The sequence below is a fragment of the Bufo bufo genome, chromosome 9, assembly GCF_905171765.1.
Source record: "Bufo bufo chromosome 9, aBufBuf1.1, whole genome shotgun sequence".
NCBI classification, from domain to species: Eukaryota; Metazoa; Chordata; class Amphibia; order Anura; family Bufonidae; genus Bufo; species Bufo bufo.
Genome location: NC_053397.1, coordinates 153,252,694 through 153,273,619, shown reverse-complemented (window position 1 = coordinate 153,273,619; position 20,926 = coordinate 153,252,694). Strand labels below are relative to the sequence as shown.

General features: G+C 44.8%; 1 protein-coding gene across 1 annotated transcript in view; it reads left to right on the top strand.

Annotated features, from left to right (window-relative positions):
• The first annotated feature begins 363 nt into the window (after nucleotides 1–363).
• Nucleotides 364–20,926, top strand: part of LOC120978913 (cytochrome P450 2D14-like) — a 168,128-nt gene continuing 147,565 nt past the window's right edge. Inside the window, exons 1-2 of the mRNA XM_040407343.1 lie at nucleotides 364–606; nucleotides 11,156–11,327. Coding sequence (XP_040263277.1) covers nucleotides 412–606; nucleotides 11,156–11,327 — 367 coding nt within the window. The 5' untranslated portion in view covers nucleotides 364–411. The remainder of the gene's footprint in view (nucleotides 607–11,155; nucleotides 11,328–20,926) is intronic.

Genomic DNA, 20,926 nt, shown 5'->3' with positions numbered 1-20,926 from the left:
GCGCATGGCGTCATAGCAACCAATGATGCCGTGCACTCCTGCACTAAGCAGGATGCCAGTCTGGTATCTCACGGACCGTATTCCACGGACGTGTGAATGAAGCCTTACTGACGTAAATAAAGGGGGTTTTAACTAAACAGCTGGCTTTAATCAACCATTACATATACTAAAATTGGTGCATTAAAAACTATAACTTGTCCTGCAAAAAATAAGACCTCATACAAGTACATTGATGAAAAAACAAAAAAGTTATAGTTCTTGGAATGCAATTTAAAAAAAAATGTTCATGGTCACTAAGGGGTTAAGTGTAACTGTTTAGATTTCAGTGTGGGGCGTGTTCAGGATTAGTTGTTTTCTACTCAGCACTGCTGAAACAGTCTGTAGGATTGTTAGACACAGCACAGAGAGAGAATGGCTGAGTTCCTCTCCTTCCTGTTTTCCAATGTGTTTTTATTGGGCATTTCTATAATTGCTTTACTTTTCCTCCTGGACTTTATGAAGAGCAGAAATAATGGACCACGTTTTCCTCCAGGTCCTAAAGGTCTTCCATTTCTCGGGAACCTTCTGCAGTTAGACTTCAGACACCCAACAAAGTCATTTTACCAGGTACAGTATGTGCATAGCGTGTTACACTTAATGTCCTATATTACATTGTCCATTTATTTTTATATATACAGATAACCCTCTCTTAATCTTTTATAGAAGAAAGTTTGCAATCCTTTAAATTTATCAGACTTTCCCTCACCCGACAACGCTGACATCTGAGGATCTCTTTACCGCCTGAGTTCATGTATCAGGTGCAGTGAGAGCACACAATATATATTGTGCAACTAATTCTGTATGATGCCGTGAAGTATATTATGGATACAGAAGTCTCTCCCTTAACCAGGAACGAGATTGTTTTTTTTTCAAACTGTGCGTGAGACTACTTACCATGCATGTAAATCATTAACCACATTGCTGGGACATGACTAATATTTATCATTCTAGGGAACACCAGTTTCTCCTATTTAAGAGGTACTAGCATATCATTGAATCCAAAAGTGTCCCTCAGGAACCTAAAAAAGGATATTGATCTAGTATATGGTGGATAAGACATTTTGCATCTATTTTTCGGTGCAGGGCCCACAGCATCACATATATTCACTATATTTTGGACTGGATTTTTATTTTATTTTTTTATCTTTTTTATTTTTATTGTAGTGGTGTTGTTTTATCAAGCCCCTTTGCTGCATATATTTTATAATATATTTGTTATCGATCATTGCCACAATCATCAGCATTATTAAACCATATATTTCCACAGGTGCTTTGAGAGCCCGAACCCTATTTTATTTTTGTTTAGTTTGGGACAAATGTATGTATGTGTGCATGGTTTACCATATTGATCTCATCTGAAAATCCATTATCATGGGAAGACATCATCCACAGAGAAAAGGTTTCCCTAGATAAATATTGCAAAAGTAGATAGCAGTGCACAAAGTCTAGATATCAATGTGAGTATTCAGCCACTAGAAAGAAATGGATGCAAATGAGCTCTTTACAGGCTCTGCCTCTAATGCCACCAGGTGTAAGGCAGCTATCCTATAAGTCAATGTTCGACCTTTTAAATAGGCCTTTAAACATGACTTGGATAATAAATAAGCCAACACCTCATCTGCAGACAGCTGTTTCTGGGCGATTGCTCCTCATCAGTGCAGAGCAGACAGCATGCATGGCCTATAAGTCTCCTCACGCCGATTAAGGCGCTCTCCCCCAAAGGAGAGATAGTACCCCCAAAATCTTGACTTAGGACTCTCACCCAGTTAAGCCAGTATTCTCTGCACTGATAAGGGGCAATCACCCTGAAACAGCTGTCTGCAGATGAGGCTCTGGCTTATTTAATATCCAAGTCATGTTTCAAGGCCTATATAAAAGGGACAAACATTGACTTATAGGATAGCTGCCTTACATCAGCTGGTATTAGAGGCAGAGATTGTTAAGAGCTCATTTTCATCCCTTTTTCTCCTCAATATCACAGGAGCATGTATGGCCTATAAGTCTCCTCACACCAATTAAGGCACTCTCCCCCAAAGGAGAGATAGTACCCCCTAAATCTTGACTTAGGCCTCTCATCCAGTGAAGACTATTCTCTGCACTGATGAGGGGCAATCTAGGGGCTGGGGAGAAGACTGCAGATGGGAAGCTGCAAGGGCTGCCGAGGTCTGACATAATATGATTATACATAAAATGATTATACTGCACCCCAACCACTACTCACAGTAGTGCAAGAGTATCCACAAACTGATGTAAAGTCCATGGCAGGATGTTTAACCCAAGTGACTTATAGGATAGCTGCCTTACATCAGGTGGTATTAGAGGTAGAGATTGTTAAGAGCTCATTATATCCCTTTTTCTCCTCAATATCACAGGAGCATGTATGGCCTATAAGTCTCCTCACACCAATTATGGCACTCTCTCCCCAAGGAGAGATAGTACCCCCAAAATTCAGCCACTAGAGGCACCCTGCCAGTGAAGTTGAAATTATGCTATCCTCTGCATATTTGGAAGGAAACCACTCTAATTTGTGAAGGCAATTTATATTTTCCATCAGACAGAATATTTATTCTTATGGATTCCACAAAAATCCCTAAAAACTAAAGAATAATAAAGTACCTGCACCTTTTTTTCCATTCTAAATCACAAATAAAGAGACATGTCACAGCATGCAGACAGATTTCACAAGGCGGCCTTCATCCCGGACAGCAGGTAGAGCTTTGTTCCAGCTGAACTTTGAACAACAAAAGAAAAGGCTGTACAGCTCACACATGACAACAGGCATGCAGAGAAGGTGCATAGAAGGGGTGTTGCTAGGGTCTCAAAGGATTCAGTCCCCCTCTAGTCCCCCAGCCCCCCGTCCACAAACTTACACATACGCCATAGCACTGATATTTTACTTGCTGGATGGACACTACCAAAACATACAGGACTAGATTCCACCACATGCCTCTTATATCCAATGCCTCGCCGTTGACATCGCCTCATCTTCTCCATTCGGCCCATGACAACTTCTGTCAGCCATGTCTTGTCTCTGCAGAGTTTGCCACATACAGTCCTGATCAAAAGTTTAAGACCACTTGAAAAATGGCAAAAAATCATATTTAGCATGGCTGGATCTTAAGAAGGTTCCAAGTAGAGCTTCAACATGCAACAAGAAGAAATGGGAGTGAGACAAAACATTTTTTGAGCATTCAAACAGGCTGTTTTTCAGCTGATCAAAAGTTTAGGACCACACCTCCAAAAAAAAAACTAAACCCCCCCCCCCAAAACAGAAATGCAACTTCCAAACATGAACTCAGTAATGAGTACCTCCGCCGTTATTGTTTATCACTTCCAAAATTAGTTTCAGCATGCTTGATGCAAGCATTTCCATGAGGTGAGTGGGAACATTTCTCCAAGTGGTGAAGACGGCCGCACGAAGGCCATCTACTGTCTGGAACTGTTGTCCATTTTTGTAAACTTCCCTTGCCATCCATCCCCAAAGGTTATCAATTGGATTTAGATCAGGGGAACACGCAGGATGGGCCAAAAGAGTGATGTTACTCAGGGCCGTCTTTAATATTGATTGGACCCTGAGCAAAAATTTACTTGGGCCCCCTGGATCCCGCCTTCCCACACCTTAGCAGGCAATCACGGCCTCCACCACAACACACACACAAAAAATCCACACATCTGGTAGAGTACAGTGAATGACTGTAAATACTTCCAGTTCTGAAGACTCCAGCGGCTCAGAATCAGTGCTCTGGGTAGCTGGGCTCAGGCTGGAAGTGGGCACCGCTCTGCAGGATGGAGACCAGGGCTCGGCTCACCCTAGCGTTACAGTGCACCCCAGCACCCCACAGTATGCAGTACAGCACCCACAGTATACAGTATACAGCCCCCCACAGTATACAGTACAGCAGTATAGCACTCCACAATATACAGCACCCACAGTATACAGTACAGCACTCCACAATATTCAGCACCTACAGTATACAGCCCCCCACAGTATACAGTACAGCAGTATAGCACTCCACAATATACAGCACCCACAGTATACAGCCCCCACAGTATACAGTACAGCAGTATAGCACTCCACAATATATAGCACCCACAGTATACAGTATACAGCCCCCCACAGTATACAGTACAGCAATATAACACTCCACAATATACTGCACCCACAGTATACAGTCCAGCAGTATAGCACTCCACAATATACAGCACCACAGTATACAGCCCCCCACAGTATACAGCCCCCCACACTATACAGTACAGCAGTATAGCACTCCACAATATACAGCACCCACAGTATACAGTATACATCCCCCACAGTATACAACACCTCACAGTATACAGTAGAGCAGTATAGCACCTGACCGTATACAGCACCCCAAACTGTACACGATACAGCACCCCACACTATACAGCCCCCCAAACTATACAGTACAGCAGTATAGCACTCCAGAATATACAGCACCCACTGTATACAGTATACAGCCCCCCACAGTATACAGGCCCCCACAGTATACAGCCCCCCACAGTATACAGGCCCCCACACTATACAACACCCCACTATACAGTAGTTTACAGTATATTAGCATAACAGCCCCTGTCACCTTTTTCTGATGTAATATTCACAAAAAAAGCTCCACAGTTAAGGCAAACTTCTACAGCAATACTCCTGGTAGAAAGGACCTTGATGACCTCATAGCCATGTGACCAGTAATATTGCTAGGTTACTGGTCACATGGTGATGATGTCATCTAAGGTCCTAGAGAATCACAGCTCTCACAGTACGCTGCCTGGAGTGCCGGCAGGCATGGCATGGCAGCACCCCCCTGTGTAGCTGACAGCCTGACACCCAGGGCAGTGGCTAGCAGGGCTCAAGAGGCAGCTGCCTTGGGCCCCCCAGGAACAACTGGGCCCAGGGCAGCTGCCCTTTTTGCCCCTTGTTAAAGACGGCCCTGATTCTCCTGGAAGAAGTCCCTTGTCCTGTGGGCATTGTGTACTGTAGCGTTGTCCTGTTGAAAAACCCAGTCGTTACCACACAGACGAGGGCCCTCAGTCATGAGGAAACTCTCTGCAACATCTGGACATAGCCAGCGGACGTTTGACGCCCCTGCACTTCCTGAAGCTCCATTGCTCCACTGAAGGAAAAAGCACCCCAGACCATTATGGCGCCCCCTCCACTGTGGCGCGTAGAAAACATCTCAGGTGGGATCTGCTTGTCATGCCAGTAACGTTGGAAACCATCAGGACCATCAAGGTAAAAAAAATTCTCATCAGAGAATAAAACTTTCTTTCACCTTTGAATGTCCCATGTTTGGTGCTCTCTTGCAAAGTCCAAACGAGCAGTTCTGTGGCGTTCAAGGAGACGAGGTCTTTAAAGACGTTTTTTGTTTTTTAAGCCCTTCAGTCTCAGATGGTTATGGGGCTGCAGTCAGCACCAGTAAGGGCCTTAATTTGGGTCGAGGATCGTCCAGTGTGTTGACGGACAGCCAATTGGATCCTCCGGCTCAGTGCTGATGAAATTTTTTTGAGTCTTCCACTTGACTTTTTTGTTCCATAACCCTCAAGATCATTTAAGAAATTCCAGATGACTGTCTTACTGCGTCCCACCTCAGCAGCGATGGCGCGCTATGAGAGACCCTGCTTATGCAGTTCAACAACCCGACCACGTTAAAAAAGGGAGAGTTTTTTTTGCCTTTGCCATCACAACGTGACAGAAAATGACAATGAATCCACATCTTTGCACAGATTTAGCCTTTTAAAGGCATGTGGTCCAAAAATTTTGATCAGCTGAAAAACAGCCTGTTTCAGTTTAATCGTTATTTTCAACTAATTGAATGCTCAAATTTTTTTTGTCTCACTCTCATTTCTTCTTGTTGCATGTTGAAGCTCTACTTGGAACCTTGTTAAGATCCGACAATGTAAAATATGATTTTTTGCCATTTTTCAAGTGGTCTTAAACTTTTCATCAGGACTGTATGTAGGTAATAAAGCAATAATGATAATGCTTCCAAAGAGTGGCACTACTTTGTTAAGGCTCCCTATAGTATAATGTCCCTTTATAATGTACCATATAGTACTCCCGTTAGTTAGTGTATAATTGCCCCTATAGTGACCTAGTAGTTATAACGCCCCTCCTAGCGCCTCAGTAGTTAAAATTCCACCCTATAGTGACCTAATAGATAAAGTGCCCCTATACTGTAGTTAAGGAAGCAATTAAACTGTCCCCTATAGTGCACGGGTAGTTATATAATGCCCCTTGTAGTGCCCTAGTAATTATGATGCCCCCTTTAGTGCTCCAGCAGTTATACTGCCCCCAGTACTGTGCCAGCAGTTATAATGCCTTTGCCCCCAGTCGTGCCCCAGCAGTAATAATGCCTCTGCCCCCAGTAGTGCCCCAGCAGTTATAATGCCTCTGCTCCAGTAGTGCCCCAGCAGTTATAATGCCTCTGCCCCCACTAGTGCCTCAACATTTATAATGCCCCTGCCCCCAGTAGTGCCCCAGTAGTTACAATGCCTCTGCACCCAGTAGTGCCCCGGTAGTTATTATGCCTCTCCCCCCCAGTAGTGTTCCAGCAGTTATAATGCCTCTGCCCCTACTAGTCCCCTAACATTTATAATGCCCTTGCCACAGTAGTGCCCCAGTAGTTATAATGCATCTGCCCCCAGTAGTGCCCCAGCAGTTATAAGGCCTCTACCCCCACTAGTACCCCAACATTTATAATGCCCCTGCCCCCAGAAGTGCCCCTGTAGTTATAATGACCCTGCCCCCAGTAGTGCCTCAACATTTATAATGCCCCTTCCCCCAGTAGTGCCCCAGTAGTTATAGCGCCTCTGCCCCCAGTAGTGCCCCAGCAGTTATAATGCCTCTGCCCCCAGTTGTGCTCCAGCAGTTATAATGCTTTTTGCCCCCCAGTAGACCTCCAAAAGTGCCCCAAAATCAAAAACTCACCTCACTCCCGCTCCCCACTGCCATCTGCGATGCAGGCCTCAAGGCCTGTGGCCTGAGTTGCCTGCGTCCTAGAGCAGGTGGTCGTGGTGGCATGATTGTGCAGCCTACGCCAATGATGCATCTTTTACATTGGTTTATGCTAGAGTAATGTGTACAATGTCCAGCACCAGTTAAAAAGTCATAAATGTTATTGAATCTTCACGTTAAGACGACTTATTGACATTCTATTCCGTTTTGTGTTTTAAGCTCATTGGACACAGGTTTAAAATGCATTTTAATGTGAAGAGTCAGTAAAGTTTATTATTTTAACACTTTAGCAAACAAACATGCTTTCCTAATTACAGTACAGTATTAATAAATGCTAGTTTGCAGTCTGTTTCTCAGGACAGTTCTGGAGCATCTATTCTTACGGCTCTATGTTGTGCCACTCCTTTATTGTTTCTACTAGAAGTTATGAATTAATTGCTATTAACCCTCAGTAAGGATTACAGAGGGAAAGTAACAAGTTGGGGATGCGACCCTGCACAGTCTCACTCTATCTATAATTTTTGGTAGAAATAATAAAGGAATGGAACATAGAATCATAAGAATAGATGCTCCAGAACTGTTATTACACGGAATGCATATAGCTATCAAAATAGACATGTCAGGAGTGGTGACAGGTCCTCTTTAAGTGGTGTGACTATAGGTGTCACAGCAGCTGAAGTCGCGACCATCCCCACAAGGTCACCTTCACTATACTAAAGTTAATTGTACTTTGATTTCCTTTTTGATTTCCAACCACCAAGCTTTTAGTGTACTGGGATGTTGAAGTGAAGGAGACAGTGGAAGAAAATTGATGGATGCCCAGACTACTGGACATCCCCTACAGTCAGAAAGGAGATCATTTAACTTTTAATGACAAAAGTTGGAGCACAGAGTCAAGGAAGAAAGGCTGGGGAGAAGAGTGCAGATGGGAAGCTGCAAGGGCTGCCGAGGTCTGACATAATATGATTATACAATCAGGTCCATAAATATTGGAACATCGACACAATTCTAACATTTTTGGCTCTATACACCACCACAATGGATTTTAAATGAAATGAACAAGATGTGCTTTAACTGCAGACCATCAGCTTTAATTTGAGGGTAAATCAGGTGAACGGTGTAGGAATTACAACAGTTTGCATATGTGCATCCCGCTTGTTAAGGGACCAAAAGTAATGGGACAGAATAATAATCATAGATCAAACTTTCACTTTTTAATACTTGGTTGCAAATCCTTTGCAGTCAATTACAGCCTGAAGTCTGGAACGCATAGACATCGCCAGATGCTGGGTTTCATCCCTGGTGATGCTCTGCCAGGCCTCTACTGTAACTGTCTTCAGTTCCTGCTTGTTCTTAGGGTATTTTCCCTTCAGTTTTGTCTTCAGCAAGTGAAATGCATGCTCAATCGGATTCAGGTGAGGTGATTGACTTGGCCATTGCATAACATTCCACTTCTTTCCCTTAAAAAACTCTTTGGTTGCTTTTGCAGTATGCTTTGAGTCATTGTCCATCTGCACTGTGAAGCGCCGTCCAATGAGTTCTGAAGCATTTGGCTGAATATGAGCAGATAATATTGCCCGAAACACTTCAGAATTTATCCTGCTGCTTTTGTCAGCAGTCACATCATCAATAAATACAAGATAACCAATTCCATTGGCAGCCATACATGCCCACGCCATGACACTACCACCACCATGCTTCACTGATGAGGTGGTATGCTTAGGATCGTGAGCAGTTCCTTTCCTTCTTCATACTCTTCTCTTCCCATCACTCTGGTACAAGTTGATCTTGGTCTCATCTGTCCATAGGATGTTGTTCCAGAAATGTGAAGGCTTTTTTAGATGTCGTTTGGCAAACTCTAATCTGGCCTTCCTGTTTTTGAGGCTCACCAATGGTTTACATCTTGTGGTGAAACCTCTGTATTCACTCTGGGGAAGTCTTCTCTTGATTGTTGACTTTTTTGACTTTGACACACATACACCTACCTCCTGGAGAGTGTTCTTGATCTGGCCAACTGTTGTGAAGGGTGTTTTCACCAGGGAAAGAATTCTTCGGTAATCCACCACAGTTGTTTTCCGTGGTCTTCCGGGTCTTTTGGTGTTGCTGAGCTCACGGGTGCGTTCCTTCTTTTTAAGAATGTTCCAAACTATTGTTTTGGCCACGCCTAATGTTTTTGCTATCTCTCTGATGGGTTTGTTTTTGTTTTTTTCAGCCTAATGATGGCTTGCTTCACTGATAGTGACAGCTCTTTGGATCTCATCTTGAGAGTTGACAGCAACAGATTATAAATGCAAATAGCACACTTGAAATGAACTCTGGACCTTTTATCTGCTCATTGTAATTGGGAAAATGAGGGAATAACACACACCTGGCCATGGAACAGCTGAGAAGCCAATTGTCCCATTATTTTTGGTCCCTTAACAAATGGGAGGCACATAGTTCCTACACCGTTCACCTGATTTGGATGTAAATACCCTCAAATTAAAGTTGACAGTCTGCAGTTAACGCACATCTTGTTAGTTTCATTTCAAATCCATTGTGGTGGTATATACTGTAGAGCCAAAAATATTAGAATTGTGTCGATGTCCCAATATTAATTGACCTGACTGTACATAATATGATTATACTGCACCTTACAGTAGTGCAAGAGTATCCATAAACTGATGTGAGGTCCATGGCAGGATGTTCAACCCAAGTAGATTAAAGTTGGCTGTTCATGCACTAGCTGACACCAGACACGAAGTACATGCATAGAACTATAAAGAAGAAAGGGATGCAAATGAGCTCTTAACAAGATCTGCCTCTGATGCCACCAGATGTAAGGTAGCTATCCTATAAGTCAATGTTCAACCTTTTAAATAAGCCTTGAGACATGACTTGGATATTAAATTAGCCAGCACCTCATCTGCAGACAGCTGTTTCGAGGTATTTGCCCCTTATCAGTGCAGAGCAGAGAGTACTGGCTTAACTGAGAGCTAAGCCAATACTCTCTGCTCTGCACTGTTGAGGCGCAATCACCCCGAAACAGCTGTCTGCAGATGAGGCGCTGGCTTATTTAATATCCAAGTCATGTCTGAAGGCCTGTTTAAAGGGTTGAACATTAACTTATAGGATAGCTGCCTTACATCTGGTGGCATTAGAGGCAGAGCTTGTTAAGTGCTCATTTGCATACCTTTCTTCCCAGAATTCCAGAGGAGCATGTATGGCCTATAAATCTCCTCACTCTGATTAAGGTGCTCTTTCCCCAAGGAGAGTTAGTACCCCCCAAATAGAACTATAAAAAAAAACAAAAAAAAAACACACACAATATGGTGTGCAAGGTCCCACCCTCTGCTCCGTCAAACTCCTTAGATGATGAGGTCGCTATTTGGAAGCGGATGACTCTAATCAGAAATAATATAACTGCAGTGTTATCAGTTTTCCTTTATTAGGACTGGTATCTAACCTTTATTTGGTGATCACTTTATATAGGTATACTGCCATGCACAGAGCTGAGCCACTGTATCTAAGCCTGCTATGTTAGAAAAATCATCTTATTCTGTAGACGTGATGTCTCTAATATATTTTTGTGTGGAAGAGGGATCACAAAATATGTCTTGGAGCTTGCACCCCTATTAGTTTAAGTCCCTAGCAATGAGCCAGGCTGCTAGTGCTGCATCGATGGATCATGGACAGGCTTCAGCTATCGAGTAGGAGGAGAAGTGTGTGGGGGCCCAAGCTAAACTTTTGCACCAAGCCCCTGAGCCTTTAGTTTAATCCCTGGGCAAAAGATTAAAAAAATTTAAGTATATGACAAACCCCATCAAAATGTGACCTACAACTTCATCTCATAAAACAATGAACAGATCTCACATGATACAATGATGCTTGTGGCATAATTTTATAGGATGGTACTGATACTGTTACGGCTGGCTTTTTACTGTTGTATCATGAAATAAGCCATCTGCTGTATTTTTGGTAGGGTTGTATGTACCAGGAGTACCCATTTGAAGGCCAGGATTTCAACAGCTGAGCACTCTGCTCCAATGGATAATATGGGAATAAAAGTGCAAATTCAGTGAGCAGAGGATCTCTGCAATCTTCATGTATTTTATTTTACTGAAAATATTAGTTAAGAACATGTATACATTTATCTGTTTTTAACAGATGAGCAAAAAGTTTGGGAATGTATTTAGTCTGCAATACTTCTGGAAGAAAATGGTGGTGCTCAATGGATATGAAGTGATGAAAGAAGCTCTGATCAACAGGTCTGAAGAAATAGCAGACCGTCCACAATTTCCTATCTATGAAAGAATAGGATATTCTGGAGACCACACAGGTACAGTCTAAACAATTCCATAGAAAGTATTTTCAGCTGTTGTAAGTGTGGCCTGAAGGAAATCCCTCTATTATTAAAAAAAAATGCAGGGGGCATCAAAAATCCCAGTTACACCCCTGGCATATCATATAGAGTATTTAAAAAAGCAATGAGGTGGCAAAAGTACAGTATAGTGCAAATCTTACCTAGATTGAGTGCAAATTGCATGTTTTAAGATAAAAGGAAGGGTTTTTGTGCACCCTGGGTCCAATAAATAAAAGTAGTCAAACATGTACAGGAATAGTAATTCACATAATCTGTTAAACGCATCAGTGTAATTTGAAGCTCCTAGACCTCACTAAATTTAATTTATGCAAAGGACAGTACTGATGAAGGTCTTTGATTTGCTCAAATGTATCTCCGCTATGGCCTAAAGGCTCTTTACAAAGTCCAGTTACATTTGTACGAACGTTCATTGTCACGGTCCCTCAGGTGACTGATGTCAGGAGATCAAGGAGACTGGCCGAGTGTGGAGGAATATACCGTAACAGCCTCCTTGATTTCTCTTGATTCAGTGTTGATAGGGTTAATGACCACTTCCCTTGTCTCAGCTGTTGCTCAGTGGTCATCACTTCTACCCTTTATTGTCGGACCCCACCATTCTGACTATACTATAGATTGCTTCATTTGGTTTTGGAAAGAGCTGGAGTGTGGTTCTCCCTGAGTTCCTGCTCATCCTTGTACAACAGAAGCTAAGTGTCTCACTTGTTTGTATTTTGTATTTTCCCTTTGGTTGTTGTTACTAGGCTTCAGGGAGAGAGGCTTGTTCCTTCATCTGGGAAGGAACGGGTTGTCTTAGCCCTGCTAATATCTTTAGGGTTCCTCAGGGTCTGCAGGGCTTCCAGGTGTCACGAGCTCCGTTATACCCGGGGTCAGGAAGTCGCAGCGGGTGGCTGTGCGTTCTATGTATAAAGTTAGTGCTGTTTCTTTATGGTAGCTTTGTGGGTTTGCCTTGCAACCCTTTTTGGCTCACTCAGGGATCCGTAGCTTCTTCTCCTTAGCTGTTTCTTGTCCAGTACTCCTAACCTCCTTATCTTCCCCTCTCTCACTTCTCTGGTTGCCAGATATTGAGCTTCCTGCCTGGACTTCTATAGTGACCCACTGGATCTGTGTAGCTGTGTTCCCTGGTTGTTGTTCCAGAACGTTACCCTCCGGATCCCTGTTGGGCCTTTGTGGTCTGCTGTTGTCGCCCACCTGGGATTATATGTTTGTCTGTATTGTCTGTCCTCTCCTTGGTGTTTTCCTTTTAGTGTCAGTGGTGCGGACTAGTGATCCCACCGCCCCGTTCACTACATAGGGCTCATCTTAGGGAAAGCCAGGGTTTAGGCACGTGATCGGCGTACGGGTGAGGAACCCGTCTAGGGACGTCAGGGCAGTCAGGTGCCAGCCTCAAGGTGAGTCAGGGGTCACCACCTTTCCCTCTCCCTTGGACAGGGCCTTCCCATTTCCCTCCCTTTGCGTGACGCCGGTCATTACACCAGGTTCCTGTGTATGTGCATTTCTACCTTCAAGGGGTGCCCATACGGTTAGGAGTCAGGGTCAGGAGTAGGGTTCTTTAGGTGGTGACCCTTTTCCTTCCCTAGCGTTGAGGCCTAGTGGCTTTTCCCTTCCCCCCTGGTTGTCGGTGTGGTGTTTACTCATTTACCTCATCCGTGACATAATCTACCGCCATAACCACCATTTTTTGTTCAGGTCAGTGCAGTTATGGATTCTATGTCTGCACTGGTCGAACAGATGCAGGGGCTGTCTTTTGAGGTAGCAGACCTCAGCGTGACAGTCTTACAGATTCAGAAACCACAGGCGGCTAGTTCCAGTGGTGGGTACCAGTCCTGCCTTGAACCGAAGGTAGCTCTCCCGGACAGATTTTCTGGAGGTAGTGACAATTTCATCAGGTTCAGGGAGTCATGTAAATTATACTTTAAGCTGCGTCCATACTCTTCTGGGAACGAGAGTCAATGTGTAGGTATGATCATTTCCTTGCTTAAAGATGACGCCCAGTCGTGGGCTTTTTGTCTGCCGACCGGATCACCATCCCTCCAGTCGGTAGATGAATTTTTTAGAGCCTTGGGTTTTATTTACGATGACCCGGATCGGATCTCTCAGACCGAAACCAAGTTATGTGGTTTACGGCAGGGAGAGTGCCTTGCGGAGATCTATTGCTCTGAATTTAGGAGATGGGCTACGGATATGGAATGATCCTGCTCTCTGTAGCCAATTCTGTCAGGGTCTATCTGAGAGGCTGCTGGACGCGTTGGCCTTTCATGAAAATCCTGAGTCATTGGAAGCAGCTATGTCCCTTGCTGTACGTCTTGATAGACGCCTGAGGGAAAGATCTAGGGGTCCTCACCCTCAAGACGTACTGTCAAAGAAGGTGGCGGCTTCCTTTGACACTTGTTGTAAAGAGACACCTGTGGTTGTGCCTTGTGATGTGCCTGTGCAGTCAGGGGGAGCTACTCCTGAGACTGCTGGCAAGAGCTTTGGTCATCTGAAGGGAGTCTGTTTTTGTTGTGGAAAGAAGGGACATTTTGCGAACATTTGACCGTACATTCAGTGTCAAGGTGAAAACAAAATAAAAATGTTTAATCCCCAAATAACTATTGGTGGTGTGGGTGGGGAGCAAGAAAACTTACTTTTGTCATTTACTGGTAGTACCTGATTTCTCGTGTCTGCCGAGGTGGCGCTAGAGTCCAAAATGGTGGAAATCGAGGTATTTATCGATAGTGGGGCAAGGGTTAACCTGATCGATGGACAGTTCGTCCGCTTTCATTGACTACTAGTGCACTAGAGAAAAGCATTTCTGTCTTTGCAATTGATTCTGCACCTCTTACCCAAAAATGCCTGTCGCAGGTGGTAAATGACATCCATTTAAGAGTGGGTGATTTCGATCAGGAATCTATCTCATGTTATGTGTTGGAGGGTCTGCCTGCTTCGATGGTTTTGGGCTTACCATGGTTAAGCAAACATAACCCTACCATCGACTGGCAAGCGAGACAGATTCTCGATTGGAGTGATTTTTGCCTGTCTTAATACTTCTTTCTCTGTGGTCACCACTAAAACTGTACCCTCCGTCATTTCCAGATTTTCTGATGTGTTTTCTGAGAGTGGTAACCAGGAGTTACCCCTGCATCGGGAGTATGATTGTCCCGTCAATCTTATTCCTGGAGCTATAGTGCCCAAATCTCGGTTGTATAATCTTTCGGTGCCCGAAAGAAAGGCCATGCGAGAGTATATCACTGAGAGTTTGGTGAAGGGACATTTCAGACCATCAAAATACCTAGTGGCTGCTGGGTTTTTCTTTGTAAAAAAAAAAGATGGTACCCTTAGACCATGTCTGGACTTCTGTGAGCTCAACCGTATTACCGTCTGTGATCCTTACCCCCTTCCATTGATTCCGTATTTGTTTAATCAAATTGTCGGTGCCAAGGTGTTCTATAAATTGGATCTGAGGGGGGCATATAATTTGGTAAGGATCAAAGAGGGGGACGAATGGAAGACGGCCTTTAATACCCCTGAGGGTCATTTTGAGAATCTGGTCATGCCTTTTGGGTTAACCAATTCTCCAGCTGTCTTTCAACACTTTGTCAATGACATCTTTCATCATCTGGTGGGGAGATTTGTTGTTGTATATCTGGATGACATACTAATTTATTCTCCAGACATGGAGACTCATCATGATAATGTGAGACAGGTGTTACAGATCCTAAGAGAGAATAAATTGTATGCTAAGATGGAAAAATGTGTTATTGCTGTTCAGGAAGTGCAATTCCTGGGTAACCTGCTTTCATCCTCAGGTTTTCGATAGTCTGTGCGGTGTTGGACTGGGATCGACCAGAAAATCTGAAAGCGCTTATGTGGTTTTTGGGATTCACCAACTACTACCGTAAATTCATCTTCAACTATTCAACTGTGGTTAAACCTTTAACAGACATGACTAGGAAGGGTGCCGATTTCTCTGTTTGGTCTGAAGTGGCATTACAAGCCTTTTCTGCTGTGAAGGAATGTTTTGCTCCAGCCCCTATTCTGGTGCAACCGGACGTGTCTCAGCCATTCATTGTAGAGGTTGACACATCTGAGGTAGGAGTGGGAGCAGTTTTGTCACAAGGTCCTTCACCTAGTAAATGGCACCCATGTGCTTTTTTTTCTCTAAAAAACTATTGACTGCTGAAAGAAATTATGACGTGGGTAATAGGGAATTGCTGGCCATTAAGTTGGCTTTTGAAGAATAGTTGGAAGGAGCAATTCACGGTAATTACTGATCACAAAAATCTGGCTTACCTTGAGTTGGCTAAACGACTGAATCCAAGGCAGGCCAGATGGTCGCTGTTTTTCACCAGATTTAACTTCGTCACCTACCGCCCTGGGGTTAAGAGTGTTAAGGCGGATGCTTTGTCGCGCAGCTTTCCTGGGGGAGGGGGGATGATTTTAAAGATCCTAGTCCTATTTTGTCTGAAGGGGTAGTCATATCTGCCCAATATCCTGATCTTGAGGCTAAGGTGTTGGAGGCCCAGGAGGATGCATCGGACTCTTGTCCTTCAGGGAAATTGTTTGTTCCCTCAGACTTACGTCACAAGGTATTTGAGGAACATCACTGTACTGTCTTGGCTGGACACCCTGGGAGTAGATCTACTAGCGATCTCATCTTGCGCAGATTTTGGTGGCTGGGGTTTAGTAAGGGTGTTGAGGACTATGTGTCAGCCTGTTGTACCTGTGCTCGTGCTAAGGTGACACATACTCGGCCTTCTGGATCTCTTCTTCTGTTACCCATCCTGTCCAGACCTTGGACGCATTTGTCCATGGACTTTATCACGGATTTACCGAATTCTTTGGGAAAAACCGTGATCCTGGTCATAGTTGATCGGTTTAGCAAAATGGCTCAATTATAGCGTTGCCTGCTCTACTTAATGCCAAAACTCTTGCACAAGTGTTTACATTGTGAAACTACATGGCATTCCCTCTGATGTGGTGTCTGATCAGGGGACTCAGTTTGTCTCCAGATTCTGGAAAGCATTTTGTACTCGACTAGTGGTACAATTGTCCTTTTCTTCGGCTTTTCATCCCCAGTCGAACGGACAGACGGAGCCACCAATCAGAATCTGGAGACTTACTTGAGATGTTTTGTTTTGGAGAACCAGGAGGAGTGGCCTTCATTCTTGTCGTTAGCTGAGTTTGCCATTAATAATCATAGACAGGAGTCCACTGATTTTGGGGCATATGGATTCCATCCGCAGTTTGTGTAAAGGGAGAATATTAATCACCAATATTTATGCAAATATATCGGTAATTAATATTCATAAATAGGAGGAGCCGTCTAGTGATATCTCCGCCTATTTATGCCTTTATATAATAATAACAATACTTTCACTATGCCTTACACTGATTGCTACACTAGCTGCATGCGCCTTACTAACTAACTATCGCCAATAATTACACGTTACACAGATACCAATATAACAGTATTTATTAACAATACACTACGCAATACACTAGCAATACAGCACTAATTATACAGTACTCAACTACACTACACGTTCCCAATTCCACCCATAAACTAACTATATGGTACACACATTCAATATTAACAGCCCACCCACCTAGTACTATTAACTATCCCTATGGGGTCGACGAAGGTTGACGGTGGTCTTACAAGGGTGTAAGCCAACCACAGAGCATATATATATCGCAGGAGGTGATTAGGGTAAATCAGGGATCAGGGGTAGGGTTACCAGGGGTAATAAAGGGTAGGGTTACCAGGGGTATATAGGGTAGGGGTTACCAGGGGTATATAGGGTAGGGTTTACCAGGGGTATATAGGGTAGGGTTTACCAGGGGTGAGTGGGGTATATAGTGGGAGTAGTGGGGTATATAGTAGGTGAGAGTAGTGGGGTATATAGTAGGTGAGAGTAGTGGGGTATATAGTTGGTGAGAGTAGTGGGGTATATATATAGTAGTGGGGTATATAGTAGGGGGGTATATAGTGAGAGTAGTGGGGTATATAGTAGGTGAGAGTAGTGGGGTATATAGTTGGTGAGAGTAGTGGGGAATATATTTATAGAGTAGTGAGGTATATAGTAGGGGAGAGCAATGGGGTATATAGTAGGGGGGTATATAGAGATGGTGCAGGGGGGTATAATGATACTTAGGGTATACAGCTCGTTGTCCAGGGGTCGCTTGTTCGTCTAGGGGTGCTCGTTCAGCGCGGGGGGGGGGGGGGGGGGGCGGCACGGCTCTTCTCCCCCAGTGCTGGGTCCGTGGGATATTTATATCCCACGGCCCGCACTGCCGCACCGCCCACAGGGTGGCGCGCGCACACCACCATTGGAGACACGTGGGCCGGCGCAGTGAGATGATGTCACTGCGCCGGCCCGTGCGTCTCCTGAACGAGCGCATCGGGGCCGCGCTTACATGCCAACAGGCGGGGGAAGCCTTTGATCTCCCGCCTGTGGCATTCAGCATTCCGGCCAGCGAGATGTTAATTTCGCTGCCGGAATGCGCATAATAGAAGGAGAGGAGGCTTCTCCCCTTCTTCTATCATGTATAATTGTCTCCAGCGGCGCTGGTGACAATTATATCAAAAGGCTCAGATTCTGTGGAATCTGAGTCCTTTGAAGTTATCAGGATGACCGGACTTTAGTCTGGTCATTCTGATACAATCAACCAGATTGCATCTGTGTGAATGCTTGGGGGACATTCACACCGATGCATCTGGTTTCAGATGTATGGAGGGGGGGGGGGATATAATATATATATCTATATATGTGTATGGATGCATGGGGCACATCCATACACATGTATACACCAACATAGGGGACAAACATAAGAATATATATATATACACATCAGGGGGCATAAGGGGCCCAGTTATATACATGTATACATATCCTAATATGTATACACATGTATACAAGGGGCCACTGCCCTATACATATTATAAAGGGGGATCATAGAAATACATATATATATATAACAAGGGGCCACAGTATATATGTTAAGGGGGCATATATTTCCCACAGGGGCCACCATGAGTCCCTGTGGGCACCCATGGGCAAACGTGCACAGATGCTGGGCACATCTGTGCACATCATCCCAGGATGCGGTAGTAAATGTATGCATATATACCATACATGGCCGCACGTGATTGCATGCATGCATGGGTATATATGCATACGTCTCAACCCTTCCTCAACAATCCCCCTGTTGTCGGGAATACGACAATATCTTGGGAGAAGGGTTGAGATGTATTTGCCTCCCCTTCCCCCTCAACCCCATCTTCAGTGATAGTTCAGGAAGAACTGTAGTGTCCAACAGGTTCTTAGGTACTTAGACATCACCCCTTCAGGTTTCCTCCGACCTGCCATTCACCGTAACCTACTCCTCCATCCACCGGGCACACCATCTTCTTCTTTAGAACTTTCTTGACCTCTTTTATCTTGATCAGTCCCTCCTACTGTCATCTTGGACTTCCGGAGCAGCTTGACCCTTGCAGTCTTTGACTGGTCTTCCATATTGGTAACTGTCTTCCGTTGTTAGCCACCCCTGGGGTTGAGGTGACCACACTCTTACTGTCTCTCAGCAATGCTGCCGATCTTCAAGTCCATCCCGCCCCAAAGGAATCTGGAGTGGGTTGACCTTCGCAACCTTAGTCTTTTACTGCGCCAACCTTCAGGTACGACTTTTGCCAACATCTTGTGTTCAGTCTGGGTAGGTGCGGTACTCCCATGGACAGGTTAGTAGGTCTTTACTAGGCAGGTCAGTTCTTTCATAGAGCAGGGTGATGTCTCGGAACCCAAATTCTAATGGTGGAGAACACCTCCGCCACACTACACATTCAGCCCTTCCCTTATGAACTTCACCATTCCAGGGTTCAAGGTGGCAAATGATAAACAGAGGGGCCCTGTCCCTGTCGTGCCCTAATCTAATCCCCATTCATACAAAACATATATCACAATTCCCCTTCCCCTCCTCCAACCCACCCACACCCAAAAACATTTATATGCAATACTATGAGGTCTCCGGATGGGCAGGGTGTACCTCCCAAAACCTCATACGCACCAGTCCAATATACATCACATAGGGTCTCAAGATCAATTAGAGATTTTCCATCCTGAATCCCCCCCCCACATGAATTGTCCTGTCTTTAGAATCTTCCTCGGCTTCAGGGCTTGGTGAAATCAAGTCCTGAGCCTCCGGCGATTGTGTTCGTGAAGTGCTGTCTGGTTCTGGCTTAGTTGGTCCGTTAGTCTCTTGACCCTCCGGTACATCCACCCCAGTCCTATGTACATGAGACTGACCAGAACCAGAAGCACTATCACCGGGTGTATCAGCAAATTAAAAAACGAGGTTGCCTTAGGACTGTATCCAAAAAGACTCTCCCACCATGAGATCTTTGAGTCCTTGTCCAAAGCTGTGGCAACTGCGGTAATTTTCGTCCGGTTATGGGTAAGTCGAATTGTGGCCTGTTTCTCCGTCTCCCGAAGATGTTGTAAGATTTCTTCCTCTTGGCTGAAATCCATCAGGAGCTGTTTAAGTTCTTTGCCGAGGCCAAGGGGAATCTTCTGAAGTCTCACGGGAACATCGGGGCGGATGTCGAGTCTTCTTTCCGGGGTGATTGGGGTTCTTCCTTGCTGTCCTGCGACGTCCAGACCTAGAACGGGGCTAAGGGTACAGTACGCTCCGGGGAAGAGTATTCCTCGCTCGGTACAATTGAATCCATAAATTGTATATGACCCATTATTCCCTTGGTACCAACACCAATATCCCTGTCCCAAGTATTTTAAAGAGGATGAAGGTATTGGGTTGACCTTCATCTCACAGGTCCCCTCGGTGTTCCAACACTGGTGCCCAAGCACCCGATCTCGACCACCCTGACATAGGATGGCATCCTCTCTCAACCAACATCCTTCTGTGTCAAACAAAGAAGGATGGCCTTCTTCATAGGTTAGAACGCTCGAGGGGAGCTGGGGATGAAGTACCGTTCGGTTGTTCATCACCGTACCTAGATTGATGACACTGTATCCCTGTCTAGTGCGACCGGACACAGGTGCCAATGACGAAGCAGTACAGGTTGAATTTCGACACCCATGCCACTGAACCGCCCACCAGTTGGTATGGTTGATGGCGAAAGGAGAGATCAGTGGACTTATTCGCTGGCGGAGGTTGAATGGGAAGTGGCCGTTGTGTAGTGCTGAGACAATATGTTTAAGGTTGTCCGAGAGTTCGCTTTGGACCTGCGTACACGCCAGAGCAAGCTGAGCCCGATTGTGCTCTTCTAACAGACCCACCACTAACCTCCTAAACTTCTCACGTATAGCAGAAGATAGAGAGGTAGTGGCATCAATGTGCGAATGCTGTAAACCCTCTAGGACGTGGTTTACATCAAGCTGGGTCCTGAATCCTTCCCCGGCATGTCGCGCAACTTCTCCAAGCTTATTTCTCAGGACTTCCATATCCATAGTGTTCAGGGCGCCCACTCCCAAAGCGCCTCCGCCAAGTCCCATAGCCACTAGATCTCTCCTCCCCCTGTTCTTCCTACGTGGGGAGTCGTCTTTTCTTACCTCTTGTCC